Below are 13498 nucleotides of genomic sequence, written 5' to 3'. Positions count from 1 at the left end.
AATACCCTCATCTTGTCCGATGCTATGTTTAATTGTTAAGGAGCAGTGCTATATTATCATAGAGGATTTGATGAGAACAATAATAAGGACAGGGAAATGAAAAAAATAAATAAATTAAAGGTTAGAAATTCACACAGCCACAGGTTATAACATTGACATACAGATATACAAACTTTAATTTCTAGGGAACATAGTGATTGAGCCAGCACTTTAAACCAAGGTAACCATCCAACCACCATAATGTTATCAAAAAGAAGTTTTATTTGCCTTTTTATGGAGTCTCATTTCCGTATTTCTCAAAAGTGGTGCCCCTGAGAGCACACATAGGCTCCTGTGTATTGGTCCCATTGCCCATTAGGGTTTATAGTGGAGCCATATGCACTTTTATGAGAAGGTTAATGGTTTTTAAGGAGCACAGCGCAGGTCTAAATCCACAGCATTAAACCCAAGAATGGCAACCTGGTATTTATACACTATGTGTAAGAAGTAGCATATATTTTACAAACTGGCTACCAATGGCTCTGTCCCTTCATACCTTAAGCTGAGGGACTCTCAGATATCGAGTGGAGAAAAAGAAGACAAAACCTGCCAACGTTTACAATCTTAAAAGCCTAATGAGCGGAAGTAACCGTAGCATTTTAGTGAAAACAACATCAAAGACTAGGGAGCAACTATTTAGGCAGGCTGTATTCATGCATAATTAGCTGTGAAAATGGCACTACAGGAGTCTGTTACTCCCTGTTCTTAATTAGTTTTTATCCTAAGTCTTGGATGAGAGGTAAACAAAGCCATCAGATCAAAACTTCGCTTTTCTGCCCGAGACAACAACACTGTCGACAGTGGAGATGTGCTAGTATCACCCATAAACTGTGCACAATTTTCCCTAGGGAATGAGTGGCAGTGTTTTCTATTGATCTAGCTCAGTATCAGGAGCCCGAAGCCCTTCTTAACACCACAATGCTGTTGTTGTAGCAATCCTCAGAACAGAGTCCATCATTCATAAACAGAATTTACATAAAGATAGAAAGATATTGACGGGTAAAATTGTTCTTTCCCAACAAGAAAGATAAGTCCCGTGCTCACTCTGTCTACATGCACCAATATTGCAACTGTGCTGGTTCAAATGTTGACTACGGGTATAACGCCACATCATGCTCAGCAGCTGTTTGTGACAGACTTCGCTTTGCAAAAATGTCAAATATCTCTTTAAGGTCAAAGTGCACAGACTAGCTTCTTTCATCTTGTTTGACATAAGGAACACAGTCTGGAATAGCCAGTCTCTAAAACACTACAGTAAAAAGAATGAATACCACTGAATTTTGACAGATATTTGGGAGAGCTGTTTAGTAAACATTTCACACCCACCCAAATTATTAGAGGATAACACAGGACCCCCACAGTACATCAAGAAAACTGTGGGACAGTGAACATAAAACCATATATATGCATAGAGCATAGAGTGAAAGCTTGTTTTGGTTCCCATGTTTATCTACATTTGCAAATGCACATGTTCCATAATTTAACACAAATAGCCATTTGACTTTTGCACTTTTTTAGCTTGCTCTCTATGTAACTGTCACTGAGTGCTATAAAGCATTTCATCTGTGTGCTTTTTCAAGGAAGGCTGAATTCAGAACCCATGATATCCCCAAAATCCTTCACTTCATAAAGCAAGCATGGGCACAGCAAGAAAAACCCATTTCAGTTACTCTCCTAACAAAAATAAAACTGCCAGATGTGGAAGCAAGGGACACTGGAGTTAGAGTCCAAAATAAGGTAAACTATCTAGAAAACAGATTCTTTCAGACACCCCAGCCAAATATGGAATGACTATGTTTTTTCCTCTGATTTTCTTCTTCTCTTCTTGTTCTTGTGCAGTTTTCTTTTACTTTTATTTTTGCTTTTACCAAAAATGTTTTTGTTTCTGCTTCTTACCCTGAACTATGGCTTTGTCAGGCACTCCAGAATTTGGGTGTAGTGAGAAAGTTGAAAATCAGGTGAAAATGACTAAAGTGGCTCTATTAATCTGATGAGGTAACATTACACAGCCATAATGGTAAAATAGCTGGAACTATTTTGAAACTCTGTAATCCCCATCCATGGCCTATCTGAAATGGGTCCGGTTACTGTATCATTACAAAGAACTCTTCAGCAATTACATTTCCAAAACGTAACAGACTTTGGCATCTGCAGCACTTCAGCAGTGATGGTCCGCTCTGCGTGTGTAAATGTGCCACCACTGGCTGATGAGCCCTTTATAGCGACAACCTTCATTAGGCCAGGCTTACTCATGGACAGATGGGAGCTGTGTATGATGGGAAAGGCGGGCTGCATTAGAGCTGCTGCTGCATTCCACTTCAAATCTGACCTTCCAGTGGTCCCACTTCATTTGCCATCCACCAGTCCCCTTCTGATGCATCACTGTCATTCTGGGGTTCCAGCATGCCTTGCTGGCCCCCTTTCTCAGCCAAACAACCAGCCTGCCACACAGGCTGTAGCTATTGTGCACCCCATTACTCCAAAGGCCTTTCACCTCCTATTTTCAGCCATTTTTCAGGTGAGACCACCACACTTTCTTTCTGCTAGTGTTTACCCAGTCAGTCACAATGCCACCTCCCCCCCTTCTAGTTTCCTGATGATGAATGACCATTGGCCGTCTCACTGACAGCTAGGCAGCTGATGCCACATAATTACAGTATCACCATTTAGGCAAAATTACCAAATTACTCCAGTCCTCAAGAGGCTTGGAAGACTGACAGGCCAGCTAACAAAGGAAACACAAATCTCTAACAAGAAAGGAACATAGAGGACTACTTGGGCCTCTACAGATGAGCAGTGAAATTAGGTTTGTTCTGTTCCTTGAGAGTGCACCCATCACAGCCAATGAGAAGCCAGAGAATGAGCTGATTAGTCTGGGGAAGCAAAGGCTGTTTTTCACTCATAAATAATGTTGAAAAACCTTGATATCTGATCTTCCTTTTCATACTCAATTTATTCAATCATTAATTCATCTTGAAATGTTGGAGAGTATAATCACAAACAGCTTAAAACATTGTCTCAAAAGCAAGGTCGGACCATTATCTTTTATGCATCAAAGGTTTATTACTTTTCTAACAAAGTTTACTTGAGAAATATTTCTCACCCTTCATTTAAATTATTCTTTGTCTGATTTGTTTTGTTTTCAATAATAAAGATGAAAAATTAGTACAATTGAAAGATTTGCAACATTTGCAATGACAACAAAAAGTACAACTTATACATTCAAAACTATTACTACTTTATAGCACAATAACTGACTGACAGACTGTGACCAGAGTACCAGACAAAAAAAAAAAAAAACTGTCTGAAGTCAGTCTGAGGTAGACCCCATCTGGTAAATTAAGTGTGCCCGACATGATGGAGTGACATTTATGATGTGAGTGCTATCAGTGAGCAGTAGAGAAGATGTTGACTTAGCACTGTGTGTGGTTGGGACTGTGATGGCCACCAGGGTTGAGTTCAGCCTCACTAATTTATCTAGTACAAAAGATTTCTTTCACTCCAGCCTTGAATCCAAAATGTAAAAAAAAAAAAAAAAAAAAAAAAAACAGTCAGACTGCATCTATTTGATCCATTATGAAGAGATAAAGTACAGTCTGTTCAGCCGTCTGCCATGTTAGTCATTTCATTTGTGAAAAGCAAGGATAACAATGTTAACAATGCATGGCTGTTGCATGAAAATCTCATAAAATGTGTTATTTTGATATTTTATGTTTGAAGTACTACAGCCCTTCTGTTGGCTGAGAAAATTAAATGAACCCCTGGGATTATGGGACCCTTTAAATTATGCATTGGAAAAAGTAAAAATATAATATATAAAATAAAATAAAATAAATATATGTTTACTTTAAAAACAAAGTGGTTTGATAACAGTGATTCACCTTTAATTTAATTTAATTTATTTATCAGAATTAACAGTCAAAAGTTAGAACCACTGTCTTTTCATTTTTAACCAGGAAATGTACTCTGTAATTAAGTGATTACTGCTAATGCTGCAGAACCCACTAAAAGCATAAACATGTTAAAAGCCAAACCTGGAACTGTGAAACAAATGGGCCAAACCAACTCCTCAACAAGACCTAATCCTTCGTAGCCAACAACAGGTTGTACACCCGAATTAACAAATTATGGGCTTTCCATTGGCCCACTGTAAGCCCCATTGTATGTGATGTGGTGGAGACTGCTTTGATAAACAAGCTCAGCAGAATGATGATGTTTAGGGGGTAATTTAATCAGAATGAGCTATATGTCACTTACTAATAGTGGGTACTTTGCTGTGATTTATCTGTGTTTGCTGAGTGGGGAGAGACAGAACAGACGGCCCGGTCTGCCAGATTAAATAGGGCATGGGAAAGATTCCTCATGCGATCAGGAAGAAAAATTTATCACAGGCTGATGATTAGTATTATTAGCACAGGTGCAGTTACAGTAAACACCAGAGACTCCCATTTTGTACTGAGAGGGAGATAAAGAAGGAGCTGAGCTGAACTGTTCTGAGTCTTCCCAAAGGTGTTTGCTCGAACTATGTTCCTGTAGGTTTTACTGCAGTTTGCAACAAAAAATGCTGTTTCTCAAAGTCTCAAAATGTTTGAACTTTTGAAGCCGCTATCACAAAGCTTGTTGCATTAGCAGAGCTACATGTTTGCTGTATGGTGTAATACGCTGATGAAATTAGCACCAGTCTTTCCCTGAGATATTCAACTTAGTCAGAGGGCTGATTAGCCACTACATATTGTGGAAATAGGAAAATCAAGAACAAGAAGAGCAAAAGAAAATAAATGTGCTGTACTTGTTCATGTAGTTCTAGAGTTATTAGGTAAAAGAGTTATGATGTAATGATGACTCAAGAATAATATCAGAAAAATGTTACACAGGCTGCTGCTCAATGAAATTATGAAAATGAACCTAATAAATCTGTGATAAGGTCTCATGATACTGTCAGCACATTAGTATGACCTTGATTGATTACACTGATAGCCTTCATTTTAGTTTAGTAAGACAAACAGATGACTGATTCAGCAAAATAAGCCATAGAATATATTTATTACAGTAGCTTTCTATTATACTGTCACTTAAAATATACACAACAATAGATACAGCTGGTTTACATGTTGTAGTCTGTGCAAAGGTGATAAATACACAATCTAAACCTATTTGCGCTTAATTAGAGTGTAACTCTTAGACACTGACAGAAAAGGTTATAAGGAGAAGGTGTACTGTATGTAATAATCTATACACACAGTCTGTCTGTTGGAATGACTTTACTGCACACTACAATGCTGCTAATTCCCATTGCCTCATACACAAGGTTAAGAGGAGACTTCTGGTGTTATTAAAGGGAACACACCCCTGGGTGTAATAACATTATAGACAGCAAACAGGTAGATATAGGAGGTCATGAAGTTTGTGTGGCAGTAGCAAGCAATAAATAAATAAACGGATGAGCTGTGAATTGTTCTGGTAAAGCTTTGAGTGCACATTCGGAAAAGTGCAGAGAAGTGCCCAGCCAATGAAGAGATGGAGAGCCAGCTGAGTGTGCTCAAAACAGTTAGCATCCGGCTTTAGATTAGAGAGTAATCAAACGTCTGCCAGCTTCTCGATGCTGTATGGATGAGGTTGTGTGTCTACACTATTGGAGTGGGCTAGGTGTATGTAAGGAGTACTCCAAAGATGGAAATCTATAACCTTACAACTGTTAAGACAGTGAAAACAGTTCCATATGAATCCCAGTGAGCTTAGTCCAAATGAAGTGGGACCACACTTAGTAAAAAACTTTCTCCACTCATTCAGAGATATCCATTCATCCATTATCTATAACATAGAATCACTATATTAGTATTGTATATCAAGAACATATATATATATACTATGTCCAAAAATAGTCATCAAAGAAAAAGGAGGGAAAAAGGATAACACACACCCACATATGTGTGTTTTGAAAGTGCCATCAGAGAAGCATCTACTCCATTTCTTTTGAAATATATCAGAGTGTGTCTCCAACATGCATCAGTGGTGGCATGAACATTGGGTGGTTGGAAATATTTTGTGGCAGGATGGTCTTGGGTGTGGAGGAGTATGTGTCCACAAAATACTCTACTTTAAAAGATGGTTTTGTTGACAATCAGCTTAAATAAATGAGAAAAATATTTTACTAAACTGTCTAAAACTGGTTTGAGGCTTACATGTTAAAGTTTGAACATTTGTAAGTGTTTGGTCAGTGGATCTCACCATATCTCTTGTTAGTGTTTTCATGAGTTCTCAAAAAAATAAATAAATAAATAAAAATAGGTCCAAAACATGTCAATCAAGCTTGTTTTGGCTTGTGAGACCTTCCCACAGAGGCGAGGCAACAATCGCCTCTGCATGTATTAACACGGTGTACTGAATATTACTACAGCAAGTGTCCAAAGAACAGTGAGTCTGTGATTGCTAATCTTGACAATGAGACGCATTTAAAGAATAATTAATATTGTTACTCATGTTGTATCATACATAGGTGCCTGGTTGAAGCTCAGAAAAAAAAAAAAACAATTGTTCACATAATTAACAATGATTAAATTAGAAAGAGGCCACAGTTATGACAGCAAGATGATACAACGACATGTTTAGCCTTTCTTTCTTGTATCCAAATATGATTAATTATTTAAAGCATATACTTGGAGCTCAAGGAATAATGAGTAGTGGGAGAGAAACAAAACAATAAACAGTACAAACGTTTTGAACTGTCAATCTAAAATAGCCCTAGGGAGGAAAACAGAACTGGGTAAAAGATTTCAGATGAAACTGGAGAGTGAAAACACACAATGTCTATCTAAAAGTTCCTTTGGGAACTTAACTTTCTCAAGCAGACCTCTCGTTTGAACTCTAAATACCTTCTAGGTGTAACTGTGACAGCTAGGGCTGAAATGTGCAAGTGCAGATTAACCCACCAGGTCTTTGCTAAATGTTATTAGTGTGGGCCTGTAGACCAGAATAATAAAGGTAACATTCAAATAAGGCCACAGTCATTGCAGAGCATCTTCAGATGTGTCACACATATTAATTACAATAACACCTTTGTCACACGGCAAACAACAACATTATTATTGTTGGGTGACTAGTATGTTATTTATACATGAGGAGATATTAGCGGTGTTCGGGCATTGTTTATTTTCGTTACTTGATTTTAATTTGGCTTCTGCTTAACTGGTTGAGCTGTCTTTATTTGCAGCAGATTTAAGATGCAGTCTTAATAAATGAAGAGGTATTTAGTGGTGCTTTTGGAATAAGAGCTAAAACAAAGACAAAGTGTGTGAGATTAGAGCTGTGCTTACGTGTTATCTAATAAATACTGATGTTATCATCCAAATGTTCATATGTAAAATGAGTGTGTGAAAAATATCTCCAAAGGACTTTTCGATTACACTTCTTTCCAGAAAAATACTGGATGCAGTGATATCACACTATCAACATCCTGTGTGCCTACTTTCCCTGTTTATTACTTGTCCTCTGGCTTAAAAACACAAAATGGAAATGCGGTCACAGTGGTTTTTGAGCTCTCAGAAAAAGTATCTGAGCCAGCAAAGGCATCACATCGGATGGGTAGTGCAGGCAGTCAGTCAAACAATTCATTTATTTCATCTCAACATATGAGGGTTATACAGATGTTTTACTGAATCAGTGGCTCTCTCTTTACCAGATTCAACAATCCTTATGTACTGTAATACTAGTCTATAGCAAACATTCACAGCTGACAGTGATGTCTGTGTCCGCTAAGCACAAGAATACAGACACACGTTAGAAATGATAACATCCTCAGTTGAAGTGACATAAAACTGCAGGTGGTAAAGTGGAAAGTATAAGTGCAGCCACAACTTTGGAGCGTTTCACTCTCGCTGTTTTTTTGGCAAACACCATCTAAAGGTATAATTTGGTCTCTTTTTAGTCACAGTGCATACAAAAATCTAAATGCCCATAATGGAGCAATCATGGACAATTTGTAACACATTTTCCAGTAGTACAGTCATAAATATTTGACTTAGCTTTCTATAGTATTCTTATTTGATCATTAATCTATGAACAGATGAGTAACGTGTCTAACATCGGGATAAATAGACAATTTCCTTGTCAGATTGATGAAACAGACAGTTTTTTGGAGTCTTTCTGCTACGGTAGGTGAGTAATTACTGTCATTGATTAATAATCCTGGGCCAGCCCCATAATAATCAGTCCCACATGTGCCTGGCCCTCTTAAAAGAAAGGCTCATTTGCCACTGGGATTCACAGGCTAAACTGCTTAGTGGGATGTAATGGAGAGCAATTTTCTTGTCTTGAGAAAAAAAAAAAAAGGCTGAGATGGGGTGGGTTAGTCCGGTCATTTTCCATTGCCTCAGCACATCAAACCTCCAAACAAGGACAACTCTGATTTTAGATCAACGTCAGCAATAAGTAGCTTTCAGTACACAAAGGAGCATTTTATTGCTTTACCAGTTATTCTGAGTATTAGATTTAAATTGCAGTTTCTTAATTTCTTACAAAAATGACCTGCTTAGTGTTTTGTTAAATATAATACAGTGTGCTCTGGGTGATATCTTCATATATCACTTAAGACTTCAAAAATTCTGTAAGATCAAGAGTAATGGCTGAGTTCAAAGTATGATGGATGGCTTATTTCCACGCATTGTTAACAAGTCATATAATGACTGCTGGAGGTACAGTCAAGCCAAGCCTAAATCCTTTCATTTAAAACAAAGTGATTTGCAGTTCTGCATTATTCTGGGTTTAGACTTCCTTATTTCCAATTACATGCAGTGGAATGGATTGCAGAGAGGGGGGTCCCCAAAGAAGAGTGCTATCCTCTGAGAGAATTAGGTGTGTGTAGATAATTGTGAAAAAAGCCTAATGTTCAAGCAAAACTGAAAAGCAGTTGCCAACATTGGAAATAGTGATCTTTGCCAAGATGTAAATGGTAAATGGTCCATCTGTCAGTGTTCTTCTCACTCTTGGAAGAGTATACAAGCCACCATCTGTAGGTATGCGTCAGCAGAAGTGTTTTTTTTTTTGCATGCAATTAAGATCTAAGTCTAGCATGCATATAGATGCCTGCACACAAACACTTGGATATATGGATATTGTAGATAACTGTAAAACGAATATCATGTATTCTGTCAGCAATGTCAAAATGTATTGAGTCCTGACACTTTATTGTTAGCGTGTCGCTTGTCAATGTAAAAGTCTTTGCATTTGATATCAGACAACCTAAAGAAATTAGTAATAACAACTACTCACTATGAGCTTATTATTTCTGACAAACAGATGTGGAATCTCTCAATGTAGCTTTTTATTTAGAAAAGTGTATTCAACTCCTGTTTATTCTTGCTTTTTAATTACTTATTATAAATAAAACACCACTTTAGCATATTTTCAATACCACCGTCAATTATCACTGTGATCCATCCATCCATTTCTCATCCGAATAACAGCACAGGCTATTTACTGAAGTTATTTATTCGATTATTAAAATATCAAAATTAATGTTATGTCAGTTTTATTCATTTATATAAATTTAGCTTGAGCAAGCAGAGGGCTACTAGCACACTTTTATCCTTTCTTGCTATGCCTACATGTAACATCTCACAATTAGGGGAAATGTGAAAAAATGTGAAAATTGTGTGTTGTCTTGTTTGTTTACTTTGTTCAGCGATGAGGGGGTGGACAGACTATTATTTGAGCTTTCATAAACCGAAATGTTTGCAGTCACGGCAGCTTTATAATGTGCGTAGGTGGAACCGAGATGGAAATTAAAGGAAAAAGAGGAAAATCCAAAGGGTAGATAGACTTTGGGAAAAGAGTGAGATCTCTTTTCAGAGCTGAGCATTCATAAAGAAAAAGTCAAACAGCTGTCAGTTTCCAAGAGCAGACGAGAGCAACAACGCTGATGATCACAGTGACTAGAGTTGGAAGATAATATAGATAATATGAAATACCTTCACGTTGGAAAAATAATTGACAGCTCCAAGTAAAGAACTACACAATATATAATAAGTTATCAGCACATAGAGGGTGTTTTGCTAAGACGTAATTACCACAACAGTACCCAGTGGCAACATGATTGCTCCCAGGTGACATTTTAGGTTATTAAATTGTCATAGTGCACCCTGTTTTGACTGTGAAGACACTTGAACTGGCTGCCCACAAGACTGACTCACAGTTTATCTGCTCCATTTGTTTGACATCTTTACGACATACCATATTAACACAACCTAATTTCATCTGGGCCTCAATGTCTTCTCTTGGCTGTCTCATGGAAATCCTTCAGGGTTAGGTTAGGACTGCTGGGACGTTTGTCTCGACCGAATTACACCATGTGACACTTCTTCCATCCTATCATGTTTTCCATTTCAAGTTTGCAAGGAAAGAAGATTGTGACAAACTTTAAAAGTGACACCCCGTATGTATTCCTGACAGCGACCAAAAGAAGTTAGCTCGGAAATTTGTATTGAAAAAGTTGTTCAATTCTGAGAGGAGGTGATGCACATTAACACACACACACGCACACACACACACACACGCACGCGCACACGACACAAATTTTCTCTGGCTTAATTACAAAACATTACAGCCACGATAGAGATACAAAAACAAAGAAAACAGCACAGTCCCTCTTCTGATCATTTATGGTGTGACAGTAAGAATTATGTGATCCGTTAATGGAATAAATCAGGGATGAAAAATCAATCAAATTAAGCAACTAATAGCTCCCTTAATGTCTTTGTTTGTGTGCAGATGACACTCCCATCTAACCACGCAACAAGCACCAATCACATTAATTATCCTCCAAATAACAACTCCCCATTTATTACAATAATAAATTATGATTAAAATGTTTTTATTCTGGGCATTAAAAACAACCCACTTTGTTTTTGGATTGGATACTAATGACCAATCATTGTGTGCAGGTATGCAAGTGGTATGCAAGTGTGTATGCCCATTAAATGGGCATGTGTTTAAATTTAGTTTAACTTGCAAAAAGATTCTGACCTCAATTCAAAAATATGGTGCATGTGCACACATGAATCACAAAATCCTTTGTGAAAACAAAAATAATATACTAATATATCAGTATGCATTAGTCCTGCTGTGTCCCTCAATTGCAGCAGTTTTGATGAGAAAATATTCCTGCAAGGCACCGGTGCACACAGTATAGAACAAACAAAACAACATATTAATTACGGATACTCACATTTTGCAGGGAGATCATAGCCACAGGTGATCTTGGCTTTGCCGGTTTCGCAGCCGTTTAGTGAGTGACACTCATCATACAGACAGGGCCCTGCCGCTTTGTGTATGCAGCCATCAACTGAAACACAAACAGACGTACAAAGAGACGTAAGTCCTACCTGAAGAGAAACATACAAAACCAGGCACACAGCATATCTCAACCAGCTGGGATAATTAGCAGTATGTGTGCTTCATCATGTCAAAACAAACAACCATTTACAGGAACAGGACCTAGAACAAGCTGTAAATTACGTTCATGGGTTTGATTCTGGTTATAGAATAGCTCCCTAGCTCTGTATCTCAGTAGGAAGGAGATTGGGTCAGCCATAGTGCTCTGCACCTGTTGCTGGTAAATATTGACGAGCTTAGGAATGAAATTAGCTGGGCTAGGATCTAATAACGCCTCCACACACTGCGAAAATGAGACTGTTCTTCCTGTAATCCCTCTCCACTGTCAACAGCAATATACAGTCCGATCATTAACTGTATTTTCTGCCCTGTAGTGGGAATCCTATATCCATCCTGTTCTCTGTGGTGAGCCTGTTATGATGTGGACTTGTGTTCTGAATCTGTCGCGCTCCCTGTTGATGTGTATGTCCTGGTTCTACAGAGACCCAAGGCCCCCGCCCCCCGAAGGTTTTAATTTTACCGGGTTAAGGCTGCGATACACTTGATTGATGGCTCGTCTTACACAAGAAGGCAGAGAGATAGAAATCCACATTATCCGTCTCTGAAAGCCTGACATCTATCCAAGAGCATGTTATCAATCACACTGAAACATCATAAAATCCTTCTCAAGTTGTCCTGTAAAAATCCTCACAAGCCATTAGAAGATAACAGAGCCAGAAGGAGTAACAGCAGCAGTTGGACAAAGAGACCTATCGTTATTTTATTTCTTTTCATTATTATTTCTCCTTATAAAGACTTGGCCAATGGCAAAAGCATACCTCAGACTAGTTTTATCCATCAAAGCTTAAACGGTTGACTTAAGATAGCCTGCAGGATAACTGATGTTTACATATTCTGAATAAAAAACTAAACAACTGAGGAATAGATAAAAAATAAAAGCTGAATTCCTGATAAAACATAAAATGTGACTCATCACTATCACCTTGTAATGTTAGAATTTTTCACATTCAGGGCCTAGGAAAAACTGTTAAAAAGAGGCTGGAGATTAGTTAGACAATATCTTCAAAAATGTACTTTGCTTCACATCATCCACACAGACAAAAGGTCTTTTGATGAGGGATGGTCTTTTTCTGAGCTCTTTTCAATTTCTCAGGGATGAGTCAACGACAACAGCTGGGCGGAAGATTTTCTAGCTCTATCAATCATCTTTAATGGACTGAAGGACAGGCGGTTGACAGAGACGAATCCTGATGGCTTTTTGAAAAAGTAACATGAGTCCGACAGTGATGTGGATATGAGGAGGGATCGCTCTGGTGACAGTGAAAGCTACTTAACACAACACAAAGCGGATGTAGTGCTGGCAGTAGGCTTGGCATTTTTATAATATCCAATGTGCAGACAAGATTGTCCATGATCATCAGCCACACTTATTTGCATCATAATTGCTTTTTAACATTTCACAAACATGAATTGCTAAATGGATGAACTGAACGCTCAGGGACTATAAGCATACTTTTCCTTTATGCACACATTAAGCTTCTCCTCCAAAATAAACCAAAACCTTTTTCCATTGTGTTTATTGCAGCACTTAATAAGATTTAAGCATCTAAATGTGTTCACCTGATGTTGCACCTGTATCACAGTGACAAGGCAGTCCATATTTTCTATTGTCACTTCAGTATATTAGGTTTTATGACCCTTCATGTGAAATTCTAATTCCACATTAAAATCTCTTACTTCCCTTTCTTGCTGTTACTTTTCTCCATAATCTTTTGTATAAAATGTGGTATATCTTTGTTTTAATATAATCTATGCATTAAAAGTATTTGAAGTTTAGTTTTTTGCACTTTTTCATTTCTCAATGTGATATGAAACATAAAGAGTTCCAGGGCACTAAGAGAAAGTTCACAGAGGGGCTACAACGAAGCCATAACAAGTAGCTATACTTTAGAGTTTTTATTTTTCCAAACTACTTGTTTAGATGCCTCCTTCTGAGAGTAGCTACTGTATGCTGCACACCTTGTATTTTTCTGGCTCTATGACATTCTGACCACTAAACTAAAACAAAGAA

The 13498-nt window shown here is 37.8% G+C and overlaps 1 protein-coding gene across 2 annotated transcripts in view; it reads right to left on the bottom strand.

Annotated features, from left to right (window-relative positions):
* The window catches only part of macrod2 (mono-ADP ribosylhydrolase 2), a 370378-nt gene that overhangs the window by 208154 nt on the left and 148726 nt on the right, over window positions 1–13498 (bottom strand). For both annotated transcript variants that reach the window (XM_026308573.2, XM_026308574.2), the window contains exon 5: window positions 11261–11377. In XM_026308573.2, the coding sequence (XP_026164358.1) occupies window positions 11261–11377 (117 nt within the window). The remainder of the gene's footprint in view (window positions 1–11260; window positions 11378–13498) is intronic.

This window comes from Mastacembelus armatus, chromosome 15 (assembly GCF_900324485.2).
Source record: "Mastacembelus armatus chromosome 15, fMasArm1.2, whole genome shotgun sequence".
Lineage (NCBI taxonomy): Eukaryota > Metazoa > Chordata > Actinopteri > Synbranchiformes > Mastacembelidae > Mastacembelus > Mastacembelus armatus.
The sequence above is the reverse complement of the archived record's forward strand: the minus strand, read 5'-3'. Positions and strand labels throughout refer to the sequence as shown.